Source organism: Ornithodoros turicata, chromosome 3, assembly GCF_037126465.1.
Source record: "Ornithodoros turicata isolate Travis chromosome 3, ASM3712646v1, whole genome shotgun sequence".
Classification (NCBI taxonomy): Eukaryota; Metazoa; Arthropoda; class Arachnida; order Ixodida; family Argasidae; genus Ornithodoros; species Ornithodoros turicata.
In genome coordinates this window covers 103,705,551-103,722,544 of record NC_088203.1, presented here as the reverse complement: position 1 = coordinate 103,722,544, position 16,994 = coordinate 103,705,551, and the positions used below count along the sequence as shown (strand labels likewise).

At 46.8% G+C, this 16,994-nt stretch overlaps 1 protein-coding gene across 2 annotated transcripts in view; it reads right to left on the bottom strand.

Annotated features, from left to right (window-relative positions):
• The window catches only part of LOC135389074 (fibrillin-2-like), a 61,747-nt gene that overhangs the window by 31,380 nt on the left and 13,373 nt on the right, over positions 1-16,994 (bottom strand). Inside the window, exons 2-23 of one of the 2 annotated variants that reach the window (XM_064619039.1) lie at positions 16,599-16,657; positions 16,395-16,532; positions 16,204-16,302; positions 14,142-14,336; positions 11,410-11,535; positions 11,222-11,347; positions 8,811-8,966; positions 7,236-7,403; positions 6,454-6,573; positions 5,070-5,192; positions 4,852-4,980; positions 4,213-4,335; positions 4,025-4,150; positions 3,750-3,965; positions 2,737-2,862; positions 2,546-2,665; positions 2,358-2,486; positions 1,604-1,747; positions 1,465-1,524; positions 1,252-1,380; positions 1,008-1,154; positions 861-944 (exon numbers count right to left, since the gene is read on the bottom strand). In XM_064619039.1, the coding sequence (XP_064475109.1) occupies positions 861-944; positions 1,008-1,154; positions 1,252-1,380; positions 1,465-1,524; positions 1,604-1,747; positions 2,358-2,486; positions 2,546-2,665; positions 2,737-2,862; positions 3,750-3,965; positions 4,025-4,150; positions 4,213-4,335; positions 4,852-4,980; positions 5,070-5,192; positions 6,454-6,573; positions 7,236-7,403; positions 8,811-8,966; positions 11,222-11,347; positions 11,410-11,535; positions 14,142-14,336; positions 16,204-16,302; positions 16,395-16,532; positions 16,599-16,657 (2,843 nt within the window). Of the gene's footprint in view, positions 1-860; positions 945-1,007; positions 1,155-1,251; positions 1,381-1,464; positions 1,525-1,603; positions 1,748-2,357; positions 2,487-2,545; positions 2,666-2,736; positions 2,863-3,749; positions 3,966-4,024; positions 4,151-4,212; positions 4,336-4,851; positions 4,981-5,069; positions 5,193-6,453; positions 6,574-7,235; positions 7,404-8,810; positions 8,967-11,221; positions 11,348-11,409; positions 11,536-14,141; positions 14,337-16,203; positions 16,303-16,394; positions 16,533-16,598; positions 16,658-16,994 lie in introns of those variants that run through there. The other variant, XM_064619040.1, reaches the window with a different exon arrangement.

The following is a 16,994-nucleotide window of genomic DNA, read 5'->3' as shown; positions in this document are numbered from 1 at the left end:
AGATCGCGTTCGCATATCTGGACCGGTGTCGGTGGTGGCAGGGGTGGCGTGCTATTTCCGAGCGACCTACACTCTTAAAAATGAACTTCGCTGCATAGCACGCTCCTAACCAACCGTCATCTCGAATGATATAGTTATCTGCGCTGATTTGTTGAAAACGGGAGGCGTACGCCTTTTCTGTGACAATTATGAACAGCATAAGTGTTACACAAAAGGCGTACGCCTCCCGTTTTCAACAAATCAGCGCAGATAACTATATCATTCGAGATGATTGTTGGCTAGGGAGCGTGCTATGCAGTGAAGTTCATTTTTAAGAGTGTACCTGCCTACCTGGTGGCACGTTGCTCGGGGTGGAAGGATTGAGGGATCGTGCGTCCTGGGCCGACTTCACAGGGAACTGTGCCGACATTTGTCTTAACGCGTCCGAGGAAAACCCAGCCGGGCACTCGGATTCGAAGCCGTGTCACCTCCCAGTCTCGGCGTCGAATGCCATCACCGTGGAAGGGGGTGCGGCCGAGAAGCATTCAGTACGCCCTGGTACGCTAAGTGCCCGCCTCGCATGCGTGCGATCTATGCTCTACACGTTTTCTTTTTTTTTCTTAAAGGTCCGCCTTCTTCGGATTTAGTACCGTTCACATTTTGGGCAGGTAAAAGCCAACTGTTTTTAAATGTACAATTCCGGGAGAAACTGCGATGGGGTGGGATGTTTCTTGTCGACACCGCATTAAAGCCACGCCTGTTATATATACGCATATCTGGGAAAATGTTCAATTCGGAGTGTAAATTTGGTGAAGTTCGTGTTTTACAAAAAAAAAAAAAATGAAAAAGTCCGAAGACAGGCTGTGTGTATGGTGCTTTACCTGTTATGACGGGGTCAACTTCCCACACACCGGGCGGTGAAGGGCCGTATCCCGGCCCTTTGCCGCACAACTCACTGTAGGCGTCTGGAATGAAACATTCGAGCAGATGACTCGCCACATTTAAGGACCTAGTTAATAAAAGCATACCCGTGCTTGGACGCGGACAGGGCTCGCAATGAAAGCCCCATGCCTTTCCAACCGCGCAGCAGCACAAGGTCTTCCGGAAGAGACCCATGAATCCCCGATTGCAGCGACCTCCTTCATACGTGGCGTAGCACGTCTCCTCACGGAGGTCTGCGAACGTACGAATGTAAGTAGCCACGAAAAATGGATTACTCGAAACCGTGCTTAATCGAGCTTAATTTATGGCGGGGATTGTAGTACTCCTTACCGACGCATCTGGTTCCCGTCGGATCCAGAGTTAAACCCTGGGGACAGTTGCACTTGTAAGAGCCTTCGGTGTTGACGCATAGGCCGCCACCTTGGCAAATGTTCGGGAACAAGTCACATTCGTTGATATCTGCGTTGCGTTAATCGATATTAACAAACGCTCTCTGTGCTTGAGAAGGGTGGTCTTTGGAGTGCGGTTGAGGAATGGTCTTACCGGTGCATGTGTGGCCGTCCAGCATTGCGTATCCTTTCGGACACTTTCGCCCTTTTACGTCTGAAATGATTGTTTTTTGAGTGCACGTAGTCTCGTAAATAGATAAATAGGTAAAGAGATAATAGGTAAATAGACGTACCTGTTTCTGGTGTGCACACTTTACAGGGGCTTCCCCATGCTTTTCCGATGGAAGAACAGCATTCTGACTTGAGCATGGTTCTCTTGACGTCATTTTCGCATTGGCCCTGATTGATGCTCAGCCAACAGGACCCTTTTCTGTTGTCTGCGACAACGAAATCGACGTAGTATATATAGCCTTTTTATAGACGTTCCTAACTATTCTCTAGTTCTGGCATTATGAAATATGACATATGTACACTGCGTGTTGTCTTTGGGGCTACGTTTAATCTCGATTAATAGTCGAGCTTGAACGGTGAAAGAAATGAAGAAAATACCGCTTTGGACGTTCAAGTATGTCGCTATCCTTACTACAAACCGATCAGTTTGACATTTCGACTCCGTGAAATGTTTCATTAAAAGCCAGAAATAGACTGTACTACACGAAAATTCTTGGTTGTAACTTGTAAGAACTTCGCGAGCTGACAAAAATTTAGAAGTAGACAACCAAAACAGGACCTTGTTCAGACGAACCACAGCCATCGCGCTTCGCCCTGTTTATTATCTCCTCACTCAGGAAAGCAAATGTAGAACAGCTGTCGTCGGCAGGCGTCCCCAGACGCCTTGACGCGTATTCGACAAAGGGTTTCAAACCCTACAGCGGTGGATTGTGCTACTTGGTATCGGTTATCCTTGATCAAGAAGAGCGCGCACACATTTGTCGACGTCCGTTGTTGTCTTTGTGGCGATTTTCTTAATCATGGCCTCAAACTCACCGATGCACACATGGCGGGAAGTGTCCAGAGTCATTCCAGGAGGACATTCACAAAGGTAGCTGCCGGGAGTGTTGATGCACCTTCCACCCACGCACACGTCCTTACCGGACGTCGCACATTCGTCGATATCTACAAAATTCGCCAACCGTTCACTGCGCCATTTGAAATGGAACCAGCGGACCTACTACCTTCGCAGGTCTCCAGATTGTACTTGTATCCCGCTGGACACGTGCAGTGGTAGCTGCCCGGTGTGTTCCGGCAGATCCCGTTCTCGCAGAGCAGGAGGTTCACCTGGCATTCGTTGATGTCTGCGGAAGGTACTTGGATGAATAAGGCGGGAACGACGCCGTTTCCCGTGAAAGGTGGCCCAGAAACTTACCTGAACATACCTTGCCGGATGGGTCCACTTGATAGCCGACGTTGCAGACGCAGCGGTAGCTGCCTTTCAAGTTCTCGCACGCTCCGTTGGGACAGATGTGCGGGAAGACCCAACATTCGTTTATGTCTGCAGAAGTTCAAAATATGAAGGATGGTCGAAAGAAGTGGAACTTGTGGAAATAATGTCTTACATCCAGGCAACATTTTATTGATGCCTTCTCATGAGGATAAACACACACACGCACGAAAGAAGAGGACGAAGAAGAAGCGAACCCCCCCCCCCTTCAAAGGTAACTGAATCATAAAACATGGGGGGGAAAATGTAAGAAATTAGTTTAGAAAATGAGCTAAAATCGTGTGATATTATTGGTATAGGGACTGTAGCGAATTCGTTAACGGAGATACGACAGGTACAGCTCCCGCCAACCTTAATAATAACACCGGAAAAACTCAGTTCTCAGTCTCATTTCCGAGCGCGATAACAGCCGCCCCGGGGGCACTGGGGGAATGATTTTGTTCAATTTTTGTTCACTTAAGATTTCCTCATGGCCCCAAGGGTTGCTGTAACCGCTCTCGGGAACGAGACCATATTTTTTCCAGTGTTATTATTAAGGTTGACGTTAGCTGTACTTTCAGCAGGAGGTTCGTTGATTGCTGCAATTTCGATGGAGGTCAAGAGATAAACTGATGTTCTGAGGCTGGAACAACATAGAAGGGACAGATACAAACAAAGCCTCAAATTGCCTAAGAAATCAACGATTCCTCGTTGTTTTCGATGGAGGTGTTTTTCAGTTCAATATTGGCGAAAAATCCTCATCTAAGCGGGGCACATACAAAATTATTTCCGCTGTGGCTTCCGAGCTGTATCAGATGATCTCTGTTATTGTCATTCTTAACTTGGCCCACGTGATTCACCTCTCGCAATCTAAGCATAGGCTACGGGCGGTGTTTAGATGCACACAGTTCAATTCCTCCCTTCTGGGTCACCCCGTAAAATACTCGACTGGCAATCACCTTCCCCAACGTGTCCCGAACCGGATCCATTGGGGCAAAGCTTAGTGTACTCGGAAGACCCCGGCAGTGGGCACGGAATGCAATGTGGACTCCCCCAAGCGGCCAGACACGTCGACTGAGCAGCGCAGCAGCAGGCCGATTTCTTGACCATCACGTTCGAGGGTTGGCTGCATTCACCGTGCTTGTAAGACGCGTAGCAGTAATCGCGCCTTGTATCTGGAACAGCACGCACGTTACGGTCCATGTAGAAACGGGCATCGTAGGAGGCACCTTACCGAGACATGACCGTCCGCCCGGCCCTAACGTGAAACCGTCGTCGCAGAAACAGCGAAAACTTCCTGGCGCATTTTCGCAACGTCCACTGACGCAGACGTCCGTCAGTTCCGTACATTCTTCCACGTCTGAAAAGACAACGATTCCGTCTGGACGTGGTAACGGCATGGCAGACTACTTGCCCACTCACCTACACAGGAATGGCCATCGGGCGATGGCTTGAAACCGACGTTGCAGATGCACTTGAAGCTTCCGTCCATGTTCACACATCGGCCGTTCTCACACATGCGGTATTGGTCGCATTCGTTCACATCTAAAGCACACGTATGATATCAGCTTAACTTTTCGTGATTAACTATCTCCATCTGAACCTCTCTGGTAAGTAATGTGAAGGGAAATGCCTCAGGACGACAGCTACTGATATTTCGAACTGTGACTGTTCTGTCGAAAAGTGTCTTCTGTCGTGGCTGTCTGTAGAACAGTCTCTGTTCGAAATAAGGAACAGTTCGTGGAACAGACTCTGTTCTACGAAAAGCTGTGGAAACCTTCGGTGCAGTCTTTACAACGAGGACTTCGAGAGAGAGAGAGATATGACGCAGAAGCATACACAGCACCGTGTATGTGTCTTTTCTTTTTTTTGCGTCCAAGTCCCGCGTCTTGTTTTCTTTTTCTTTTTTTTTACTGCATTTAATTATGATTCATCGCCAAGAAGCTCACGTTGTCACGCATTTTAGTAAAATCCTTTAGGCAGAAACATTTTGCGAGTAAACTCAAATGTCTCTCTTAAATTGTCGCGCAGAAGAGAAAGAGAAAGGAATGGTGTACTCACCTACACAGAACTCTCCATCTGAAGCAGAGACGTATCCTCTTTCACAAACGCATCTGTAACTGCCTGGGATATTCTCGCAACGGCCTCCCTTCAGACAGGTCCCGGAGTTCTCGGCGCACTCGTCGATATCTGTGCGTTGTTAAAGGAGTAAACACTTCCGAGTCATGCGCCGGAACAATTCCCGAAACGTCACTCATTTGAGGGAAGAAAACACTCACCGATGCAAGCTCGTCCAGTGGGACTGAGCACGAATCCCCTGTTGCAGTCACATTTGTAAGACCCTTCCATGTTGACGCAGCGTCCATTGGCGCACATGCCGCTCGTTTCGCACTCGTTTCGATCTGTTGGAAAACGTGAAAAACATGAAGGATTCAGCGTCCTCTGTGATGATCAGTTGGCGCTCCTAACAATTGTTTCTTTCTCAACAAACATTCTCGGGTCTATGAGAATACCAAGGGAAGCTCGCAGGCATTCCGAAGTGCAGATCTCGGCAGACTTCAAGTGTGCAGATGGAGAACGAGAAGTGATGCTCTGAGATGTTTCACTAAGTATGCTGTATTATCTATCGTGGCTGCATGGCTTTGCAGACGTTGAATGCGGTGTCCTCTTTGTATGGAGATGCAAGACAGTTCGGAAGTGGTATCGAAGTTTCGAATCGGGCGATTACAGCGTGGAAGATCAGGATCGCTCTGGACGACCTCGGGAGTCCGGTGAAACGCTTCTTACGGACCTCGTGCGCGAAAATCCGCGAATGATGATAGGAGAACTCGCTGACACTCAGCACAAATCCGTCTCCATCGAACAGGACTGCCTGAAGGATCTCAAATTCCCAACTCGACTGGACGCCTCGAACCCACCAGAAACCCGAGCAGCTGGTGTGGACAACGTGGGATGTACTCATTGAACGGCACCAAAATGAAAAATTTTTTCAAAGAAGATCATAAATGGCAGTGAGGCAGTGAGCTCTGGATCATATACAACAACGTTAGCCACAAGAGATCATGTGGACTACCAGCAACACGTCTTCGGAAGCAGTGTCCAAGCCAGGGCGTCACCAAAAGAAGATTCTTCTGTGCATCTGGTGATATCAATGTCACTGATGCCATCTATACGTCACTGGGCTTCTGTTAAATACTCTAGTTCACCATACAAGTATCCTTAGGGCGCCTCGTTTTCTTCTTTCTCCCCAAAGATCCACCACCATCATCAATACCACCGCCCCTATAGTCCCATCCATTGTACGTGTCAAATAATCAGCATCAGTCCAACTGTGCGAAACGTAATACTACGCTTACCTACGCTGGACCCTCGTCTGTGTTCTTGAGACACCGCGGGATGTCCAACACGGCCTTAACACGCACGGGCAACCACGGACCGCATATCAGGAGGATATTGCGAACGAAGGCAAGATGGAAGCTAAATCCTCCAAATAAGACACCCTTCCGTAGTTTTGCAAAGAACGAAGATTGGAACGGTTTCATTTCAAGTATAGAGGCCACTGAAAATATCCCTCTCGTGAATAAGGAGTTCTTTGTTTCTCTCATCGACAGCAAGCTAATCATTCGTTGACAGGGAATGCTCGATATTTTTCAGTGTCCTTACCCGTGCAATCCTTGCCGTCCGGTGTGAGATCGAATCCTGAGCTGCAAAAGCATCGGAAGCTGCCCACACTGTTGATGCACTTTCCAGACCTGCAGTATCCTTCAGAGCACTCGTCGACGTCTGTAATGTAACTTTTTCGATTATTTGGTAGCTCTACGATACTACAACGCACTTAGGGCCCCTAATGAAACTGGTAGTCGTCACTGCGCATGCCCATAACCTAAACCGTGTTTTGGGCGTGCACTTTGGTTACCCAATGCTCGCCCCAAAGTGAGCTTGCGTCGCCTTCGCACTTGTTCGACTTGTTGTGAGAGAGCTAGAGCCGGCGGAAACGAAGTGAGAGAAAAGCACGTCGTCTGGTATCGAAAATATTGTAGCAATCCGCTACACGTGGTAGCGTAGGATTAGTGGTCTATCTGTTGGTATTCTGTCTGCACCTGTGTGTCTATATTCGCCGTGTGGAGGCGTCCTGGGGTGGTCAGTCCGACTTTGTCGCTACTCACATCCCCATTCTTTTTTTTTTCTTCTTTATCACACCACCATCACCAGGATTAGTGCAGTTTTGTTTCAGGTCATATGACCGCCGACCTGGACGACGTAAAATAACCCTGAGTGGGCCACGTAGGCGATATGAAATGATGTAGTGAAAAATAATACTGCATCCTAGCCATTGATAATATGACACATCTGTGTCACTCCCAAAGTTACACGCGGTGTGTCCATAACACAGACGAACCCTACAGTCATTCAGTATCAGTGCAATCAATAATGGAGTCGCTTGCCTCGGCATCCCTTCTCGTCGTCTGTGGGTTTGAATCCTTTGTGGCAGTCGCAACGATATCCCCTGGCAGTGTTGACGCAGTCACCGTCGGGACAAAGTCCAGGTCGGAGATCGCACTCGTTCAGCGTCATATCCTCCGGCGGCGATCTGCAGAGACGTTTATATTCAGCTGGGACAGAAAACGAAGAAGGGCCGTCAGGCGATTCCACCATAAGCAGGCTGCTCGAAAGAGAGAGACCAGCATTATTTTATCATCACAAACAGGAAAGAATAATAATAATTGCTGGTTTCGTTTTTTTTTATGTCTCGAGACAATCATGGTGTGACGTCACGGTAGTTGGTCCGCGGTTTAATTTTGCCCACCTGAAAGTTCTTTAAGGTGCATCGATTCTCACCTCGGCACTCGCTGCACCGTACTTAGCGTCCCTCGCGGTCACCAACCAAGCAAGAACACAAGTGAAGTGCCCTGACAGGTTTCATTTACATACAGGGTGTGTGCAGAAAAACGTAACCCGCATTTTTACATGTAACTCGCTGTCTACTTGCTGGAGGAACTTCTGGTGGCGTACGATGGCGTATTTATGCGTGCGAAAGCTACAAAAAAATCCTGGAAGCCGTACTCAGCGTAAAAAAAAACAAAAAAAATAAACAGAGCCGGAAAACATCGGCTTCCATGCATTAGAATAGAGCGGTCATGACAGTGCATAGTAGTGCATGGCGGTCTCAGGAGAGTTATGTGCAGGCACCGCTAGGGGCACTACCGATGAGCATCCACGTGGGACATCGTTTCGATTTCTGCACCGATACCTCCCCTAGCGGTACCTGAACACAACTCTTCTGCATCCGCCATGTTGGCCTATTCTGATGCATAGAGGCCGACTTTTTCGTTGCTCCGTTTAATTTTTAAGCTGAGTATGGCTTCCACGATTTTTCTGCAGATTTCGCACGCATAAATGCGCCATCGTGTGCCACCGGAAGTTCGTTAGTTAGGTAGACAACAAGCTAAGTGCCTAAATGCGGGTTATGTTTTTCTGCACACACCCTGTATATTGTAGTGTACCGCAGTACTCTCAGTCCAGGTTTATTATCGTCTAACAAACCCCGATTCTTCTCTTGTTGAAGGCTCAAGTCGAAGCAGAAATCAATTCCGCAGGCACAATTGCCGTCCGTTTTATACTCGTTTGTTTCGAATTCTGCACTCTTAAAAATGAACTTCACCACATAGCACGCTCCTAGCCAACCATCAACCCGAATGACAACGTTCTCGCCCTAGATTTGTTGAAAACGGGAGGAGGAGCCTATTTTGTGCCCATTATGCACGGCACAAAATAGGCTCCTCCTCCCGTTTTCAACAAATCAGGGGCGAGAACGTTGTCATTCGGGATGGTGGTTGGCTAGGAGCGTGCTATGTGGTGAAGTTCATTTTTAAGAGTGTGTGTGTGTTACGTATTCCGTTCGTTTAAACGAGATAATTACCATTGTCCAAATGACTTTTTGCAGCTATATCTTCGACGTGCCCAGTACAACATCCCGCATCTATCCAAATGAATTTTTATACGAAATGTTTTTTTCTCACCTGATCCTTTCCGTGGACATTGCTCGCAGGGATAGCCCCAGCCCTGGGCCATCTTATCGCCGCAACAACATTGCATTTTGGTCAGCTTAACAGCCAGCTGATTCTTGCAGCGACCTCGACCGCTGTAGTCCGCGTAGCAGAAGTCTTGAGTGGTGTCTGCGGGGAAGATCACGCCACAGCATAGTATATTATCGCTATCACGTCTTTTTTTTTCGGTGCTTATTTATTTTCATAAAATCGGCGTTTATCGACGCTTTTCCTGGCGTGCACACGCTTTACCCGACGATTATCGGCGAATAGAAATCACAATGCAACTTCAGTGCACTCTAAGAAAAAAGGGTGTGAAAAGGTAGCAACTTCTATAGTTACCACCTACACTCTTAAAAATGAACTTCACCGCATAGCACGCTCCTAGCCAATCATCATCTCGAATGATATTGTTATCTGCCCTGATTTGTTGAAAACAAGAGGCGTATGGCTTTTTTGTGACAATTATGAACAGCATAAGTGTCACAAAAAGGGCGTACACCTCCCGTTTTCAAGAAATCAGGGCAGGTAACGATATCATTCGAGATTATGGTTGGCTAGGAGCGTGCAATGCGGTGAAGTTCGTTTTTAAGAGTGTAGGTCAACATAACGTCTCATGAGGGGTTTAAAAGGGTGGTAAAAGCAATTATCACATATCCAAATTGCTACAAAAAGGCGTACGCCCCCCACGCTCACCGAATCAGAAGCGTTAACCATATCATTCGTATAGGTAGCAGGTAGAACTTTGCAACCTTCTAGGCACAACATATGCGACAACTATTACCTCCTAAAAGGTGTAACTGCTCCACCCTTTTTTCTGAGAGTGTGCTGTGCGTCTAATCCATCTACACTCTTAAAAATGAACTTCACCGCATAGCACGCTCCTCGCCAACCATTATCTCGAATGATATCGTTATCTGCCCTGATTTGTTGAAAACACGGGGCGTACGCCTTTTCTGTGACAATTATGAACAGCATAAGTGTCACAGAAATGGCGTACGCCCCCCGTTTTCAACAAATCAGGGCAGATAACGATATCATTCGAGATAATGGTTGGCTAGGAGCGTGCTATGAGGTGAAGTTCATTTTTAAGAGTGTAAGTGCGTCTAACGGTGGCGTCTTACGATCAACGGAACAGTAAACGGACATTTTTCGCAACCATCGTATTTCTGTATGGTTTTCTGATCTGCATCAACAACTTGCTGAGGCCATGTGCAGCAATTTGTCTCTGTCATCGTTCCTACACTCTTAAAAATGAACTTCACCGCATAGCACGCTCCTAGCCAACCATCATCTCGAATGATATCGTTATCTGCCCTGATTTGTTGAAAACGGGAGGCGTATGCCTTTTTTGTGACACTTATGCTGTTCATAATTGTCACAAAAAAGGCGTACGCCCCCCGTTTTCAACAAATCAGGGAAGATGACGATATCATTCGAGATAATGGTTGGCTAGGAGCGTGCTATGCGGTGAAGTTCATTTTTAAGAGTGTAGAATGTCCCTCTGTATTCGGCGTTTCTCGATTGAAACCGAATGAAAGAAAATTTACCCGACGTATGTTCTTCGATATCTTTCGATTAAAACCAAAAACGTGGAACCCTGCTTAGGATGTTACGAGTTACCTACGAAAGTGAAAACGACATACATCAACCTGACATGTTGGTAACCACTGCTGCTACCAATAAGTTCCTTTTCACTTTTTGACCCATTGGATATATCCCGGGAGCTACCGCTGATTTGGCATCGGCATACGGCCCCCAAAAGATGGCACTCAATTTTACCCCCGAATTCGTGGAATGTACAGGGTGTGTGCAGAAAAACGTGACCGACATTTTTACATGTAACTCGTTGTCTACTTACCCGAGGAACTTCCGGTGGCGTACGATGGCGTATTTATGCGTGCGAAAGCTGCAAAAAAATCCTGGAAGCCATTCTCAGCGTAGAAAAATAAACAGAGCGCGAAAACATCGGCTTCCACGCATTAGAATAGGGCGGTCATGACAGTGCATGGTAGTGCATGGCGGTCTCAGGAGAGTTACGTGCAGGCACCGCTAGGGGTACTACCGATGAGCGTCCATGTGGGACATCGTTTCGATTTCAGCGCCGATAGCTCCATGGATGGCTCCCCTAGCGGTACTTGAACACAACTCTCCTGAGTCCGCCATGTTGCCCTATTCTGATGCACGGAGGCCGAAGTTTTCGTTGCTCCGTTTATTTTTTTAAGCTGAGTATGGATTCCACGATTTTTCTGCAGATTTCGCACGCATAAATGCGCCATCGTGCGCCACCGGAAGTTCGTTAGTTAGGTAGACAACAAGCTAAGTGCCTAAATGCGGGTCACGTTTTTCTGCACACGCCCTGTATTCAACCCTAAAGAACTTACCGAAACACGTTTTCCTGTCATGGCTGGGAACCGTATCGGGATCGCAGAGGCAGTAGTGGCTCCCGTCAGTGTTAATGCAGTGGCCCCGGTTGCAGGTGTCCGGGTCCTGAGCACATTCGTTGATGTCTGCAACAGATTGTGTCTCGTTCAACAGATTGTGTCGTGTGAGAGTCGGTGGAGTGCCATACCATCGCAGGAGTTGGTGATGTCGTTCCGCACGTATCCTTCTTCACATTCGCACTTGAAAGATCCGATGGTGTTGATGCACTTGCCATCTTCGCACAGTCCAGGAATCGCTTCACATTCGTTAACGTCTGTGTCGAGCAATAGACACTTTAGCAAAACCGTTGGTAAAGCTACGGTCCTTACCGGAACCAATAGACCTCTCCCTGTTTGTAAACAAATGACGTCATAGTGTTCGACAGCGCCACCAATTTGGTAGACTTGAACTACGCTAGAAGCTAGAGGCGAACAAGGTCGCGCCCGAAAGCCACGGTGTTGAGGGGATTACAATGATCCCTGAAAGGGATGGCGACCTTCGATCCTGCTTTTCTTTCAGTGTAGGATGCAGGGAACAAGTGCCGATTTGTGGAACCCAGCCCTCTCCGTGTGGTTTGTTTCGGTTTCGGTCTGTCTACCAACGTCATGATGACGTTTCTCGGGTAGAGGTTTACTGCGGCTGTGCATGACTAGTAATTTTATCTACTGATTGGTTCCGGTCGATACGGTTCGAATCAAACCACACTATCGACGGTTTGTTAAAACTTTCTAATGGGAGAAAGATCGTTATTGTTCCGTTGCTTATCCTCCGACCGTTACACCGATCCTCAGGGGGGCCGGCGGCCTCAAAGTTCGACTGAAGCGCCACAACGGCCTTCTTTGTACGTTGGCATTACTTTAGTGTCCATATCCGGGATTACTGGTATTGCGGGCTTGCGGGATTGCTGGCATTATACGGTATAGTTCAGGGCAATCGAAAACAACATAGGGGCACAGTTAAGACACACACCCACACACAGCTCAGTGCTGTGTGTAGATGTGTGTCTAACTGTGTCTCTGTGTGGTTTTAAGTTTGCATTGACCTAATTTGACCGCTATTATATTACTATAGTATATGTAAGACGTGACCCGTACAACGCGTATTTCAATACGTAAAACGTAAACGGGCGGAACACGCAGGCCAATACGCACGACGCACACATTGCGTAAACCTGTAAAGCTCCGCCTGAAAAAAAAAAAAAAAGAGAGAGAGAGAGAGAGAGAGAAAGGAAGAAGAGACCCCCAGTCTTTCCAGCAGGTAGAGAACATATAGCGATCCAAAATATATTTAAAACACTCCATGTAACAAACAAAAAAATATACAGGGTGTTTCAGTTAAATCCCCGGGCTAAATAATTCGCGAACCGGTGCACCAATCGAATAACTTTCTTTTTTACAAGTATCTGTCCAATACCGCCTACAAGATGCGCACCGCGTGAATGAGCGGGAGGCGCTCATTATTTAAATAAAAATGCAAATGAGTTTCGTAAAAAAGCGTAACTTCTAAAGCAGGGCGCTGTCGGTATTAAAATGGGTACTACCCCTTTTGGGACCTTCAGTGGACACCTTTCAGAGAAAAATCTGCCACCGAAGCGGGTCATTTGTTGCAGTAATTAATTGGTTTCGGTTTACGTATTTTTGTCGCGGCTGGTCGCGGCGAAGCGCAAAAGGACGTAATTCATTGGTGTAATTCATTGGTGTAAGGACGTAATTCATTGATGGATAAGGGAGTGAAAGAGCGTCTTTTTGCGCTTCGCCGCGACCAGCCGCGACAAAAATACGTAAACCGAAACCAATTAATTACTGCAACAAATGACCCGCTTCGGTGGCAGATTTTCTCTGAAAGGTGTCCACTGAAGGTCCCAAAAGGGGTAGTACCTATTTTAATACCGACAGCGCCCTGCTTTAGAAGTTACGCTTTTTTACGAAACTCATTTGCATTTTTATTTAAATAATGAGCGCCTCCCGCTCATTCACGCGGTGCGCATCTTGTAGGCGGTATTGGACAGATACTTGTAAAAAAGAAAGTTATTCGATTGGTGCACCGGTTCGCGAATTATTTAGCCCGGGGATTTAACTGAAACACCCTGTATATATGAGTGAAACGCGCGCCATTGGAGGAGATGTTAGCGCAGCGAGAAGCGATTTGGAAACGGCACTGAGAAAGTAAAAGGTTTTTCGCTTCCTGTAGATCGAAAATAATTTTTGGTTGAGCAGTCATGGCATAGCCCTCCAACGGTGGTCATCGCAAGGTGTTGAAACGGTCTGAAACAGGGTTCGAAACTTCCAAGCATGCCACGTGGCGGGGCGTCAAATATCAAGGCGCTTCTGACGCCACGCTGTCGAAACCGGCTCTCTGCGCGAAATTTCGCGACGCGCGTAAACTATACGCTCTACACTCTAAAAACAGAACTTCACCGCATAGCACAATGTACACCAACCGTTGCCACGAATGATAGGGTTATCGTTTGCGATTCGAAGAGAGAGAGAGAGAGGGGGGGGGGGCGTACGCCTTCCTCTGTCTTCCAATCACAAGCGATAACCTTATCATTCGTGGCAATGGCTGGCGCACAATGTGCTATGCGGTGAAGTTCTGTTTTTAGGGTGTAGTTGAATTACCGCCTTTGTACGCTGGTATAATTAGTTACATTCCCAGCGTTTGATAAAGTTTTCCTCAACAGACATTCGCGCGTCGCATGACTGTCTAGTGTGCCCCATTCTTTGGCTGGAATCCACACGAGGAATCCCTGAGGAGCTCTCTCTCTCGATATGGACACATATTCTGTAAATACCAGCCAGGGAGATTGTCGAGCAACTGCGCATTGAGTATTCAAGAGGTCAGCTATAATATGGCTGCTACTGAAAATGTGCGATATGATACCTTGGCATCCCTTTGAGTGAATGTTGGTGATGTATCCCTTATCACACTCCAGTTTCGCCGGACACTGCTCGCACGGATGTCCCCAGGCGACTCCAACTGTAGCACAACACAGCTGCTTGGTACACACCACTCCCGCCAGTTGATCCGAGCAGAAATTGTATCGTACTTTACGAAAACACGGACCCGTTCTGTAATCTGTAAAACAAAACTGTTAGCACAAGATAAGCGTTTGGCAGGAAAGAGCTTTTAGGGAGAGCAGTATTGCTTCCTTCCAAGGATAGCAATGCGACTTTTGTTCGAAATTATTTTTTGGTCAAACTAGTATCGCTATATGCGCTATAAGTTGCGATAAAAACACGCGAGTTGCTGTCTACTTATGCAGTCTTATCCAGTTTTATCCAATTCAATTTCTGTCGGTGCATTTGCAAGCTGAGATACGCACAGTATAATTCATTGGACGTGTCACTAAGTACGACTAGACAAATACCACGTCATGCGTGACGTACACTCTTAAAAATGAACTCCACCGCATAGCACGCTCCTAGCCAAACATACTCTCGAATGATATCGTTATCTGCCCTGATTTGTTGAAAACGGTAGGCGTACGCCTTTTCTGTGACAATTATGAACAGCATAAGTGTCACAAAAAAAGGCGTACGCCTCCCGTTTTCAACAAATCAGGGCAGATAACGATATCATTCGAGATTATGGTTGGCTAGGAGCGTGCTATGCGGTGAAGTTCATTTTTAAGAGTGTATAAAGCCTCGTTCAATGAGGGCAGGCATCTCCGATAGCGAGGCGGCCGTGGGTGAGGTCACGTGCTTAAGAGAACCAATAGGAACGTACGTGGGTATCATTCCTCTCGGAGCTGAATGCTAAGTTTTATTCGAGTGTTTGCACACTCTAGGAAGAAAGAGGAGTTATTTTTTGGTCCTTTGGGGGACTAAAAGCATTGCCACAAAAATGAGTGTCTTTAGGGAGTAAATACACGGGAGTATAAATGAATGTCACAGAGTGGTGACTGTATACTTCACGCTCTGTTCTAAGAATCCCACGTATATTACTCGTGTGCTTGAATGAAAATACTTTGAAATAAAAACCTTCAACCGTGATATGTCGAGTGATATAAAGTCTTGCGACATGCACAGGACACAATTTCGCGAGATAGAACTTCTATTTCTTTCCTCTGTGTGGGTGGAAAATTGCTCAATTAGTTAAGTTGTGTAGCTTTATTACGTCAAATTCACGAAGAGCGCATATTAACGTATAGACTATTGCATTCAGGAGACCATTTGCGAAGTCCAGCTACTATTTGCATTCCCGAGGAGTGAATTTCATAGGGTTAGGGGACTAAAACGAGTAGTAATTGGGGCACTCTAGGGGACTACACTAGTAAAAATGAACTTCACCTCATAGCACGCTCTTAGCCAGCCATAATCTCGAATGATATCGTTATCTGCCCTGATTTGTTGAAAACGGGAGGCGTACGCCTTTTTTGTGACACTATGCTGTTCATAATTGTCACAGAAAAGGCGTACGCCTCCCGTTTTCAACAAATCATGTCAGATAACGATATCGTTCGAGTTGATGGTTTTCTAGGACCGTGCTATCAGGTGAAGTTCATTTCTAAGAGTGTAGAAGCTGCAATTACTCCCCATTTTACTTATTTTTTTTAGAGTGCAGTTGTACCTCACCCGCTATGACAGATAGAAAAAATTACATATTTTTTTCTTCTCTGGCGTGAAGTACAACGCGTTCATCATGTAATCAACGACAAAATGTCACAATCCTAATATGCAACCTTCCTGAAGAGCACTGCACTCTTAGAAATGAACTTCACCGCATGGAACGCTCCTAACCAACCATCAGCGCGAATGATATCGTTATCTTCCCCGATTTGTTAAAAACGGGAAGCGTACGCCTTTTTTGTGACACTTATGCTGTTCATAATTGTCACAAAAAAGGCGTACGCCTCCCGTTTTCAACAAATCGGGGCAGATAACGATATCATTCGAGATGATGGTTGGCTAGGACCGTGCTATGCGGTGAAGCGGGTCGTCACCTCGTTCACAGCGTCGTCCCGTGTATCCATAGACGCAGGCACAACGATCTCTGCCGATGCATCTCCCTCCGTTCAGACAGGGCTCTTTGCATTGAGACGCTGAGGAGGAGTGATTGATATATATATATAGAGCTCGTCATTGCAGGCTATAACACAATGTCACGTCATCGTGGGATCGCTGATTTACTCACCTCCTGTTTGGTCGACGCTGTTCGAACTTCCCCCGGGAGGTTTCTTGGAGGTGCAGGACGAGGCTATGTGACCGTTGCTGCAGCGGCAAACGTTAGGCCTAATGCAACGTCCTTCCCCGCAAGATCGTTTACACACGGCTGAAATGGGGAGACACGTGTCCCGTTAGCCACCTATAGAACGCGTTTCCGCTGGTATAAACTTACGAATGATGCAGGGTCCCGCAGTACTGATGCGGGTCCATCCCCTCTGGCAGACGTTGGACCTGGGTACGTAAAATAGTTTGTTTAAATCGGGATTTTTGTCAACCCCCTCCCTCCATGCTATATGATATGAGTATCTACGACATACGGAAGGCAATAGACAGGTGAGAAGAACGTTACACACTCCCACGGACTTTCGACACCCAAGAATTGAAAATTGAAAATCCCGCGCAAATTCCTGATCGTGGCTCACCCCTGACGGCGTTCAAGCCCTGATTAGCGTTGCTATATATACGGGGTGTCCCAGCTAAATGCGAACATATTAATATATATATATATTACTTTTTCTAGATGAAATCAATTGCAATATAGCATATGCTGAAGGCCACTCCTTAGGAG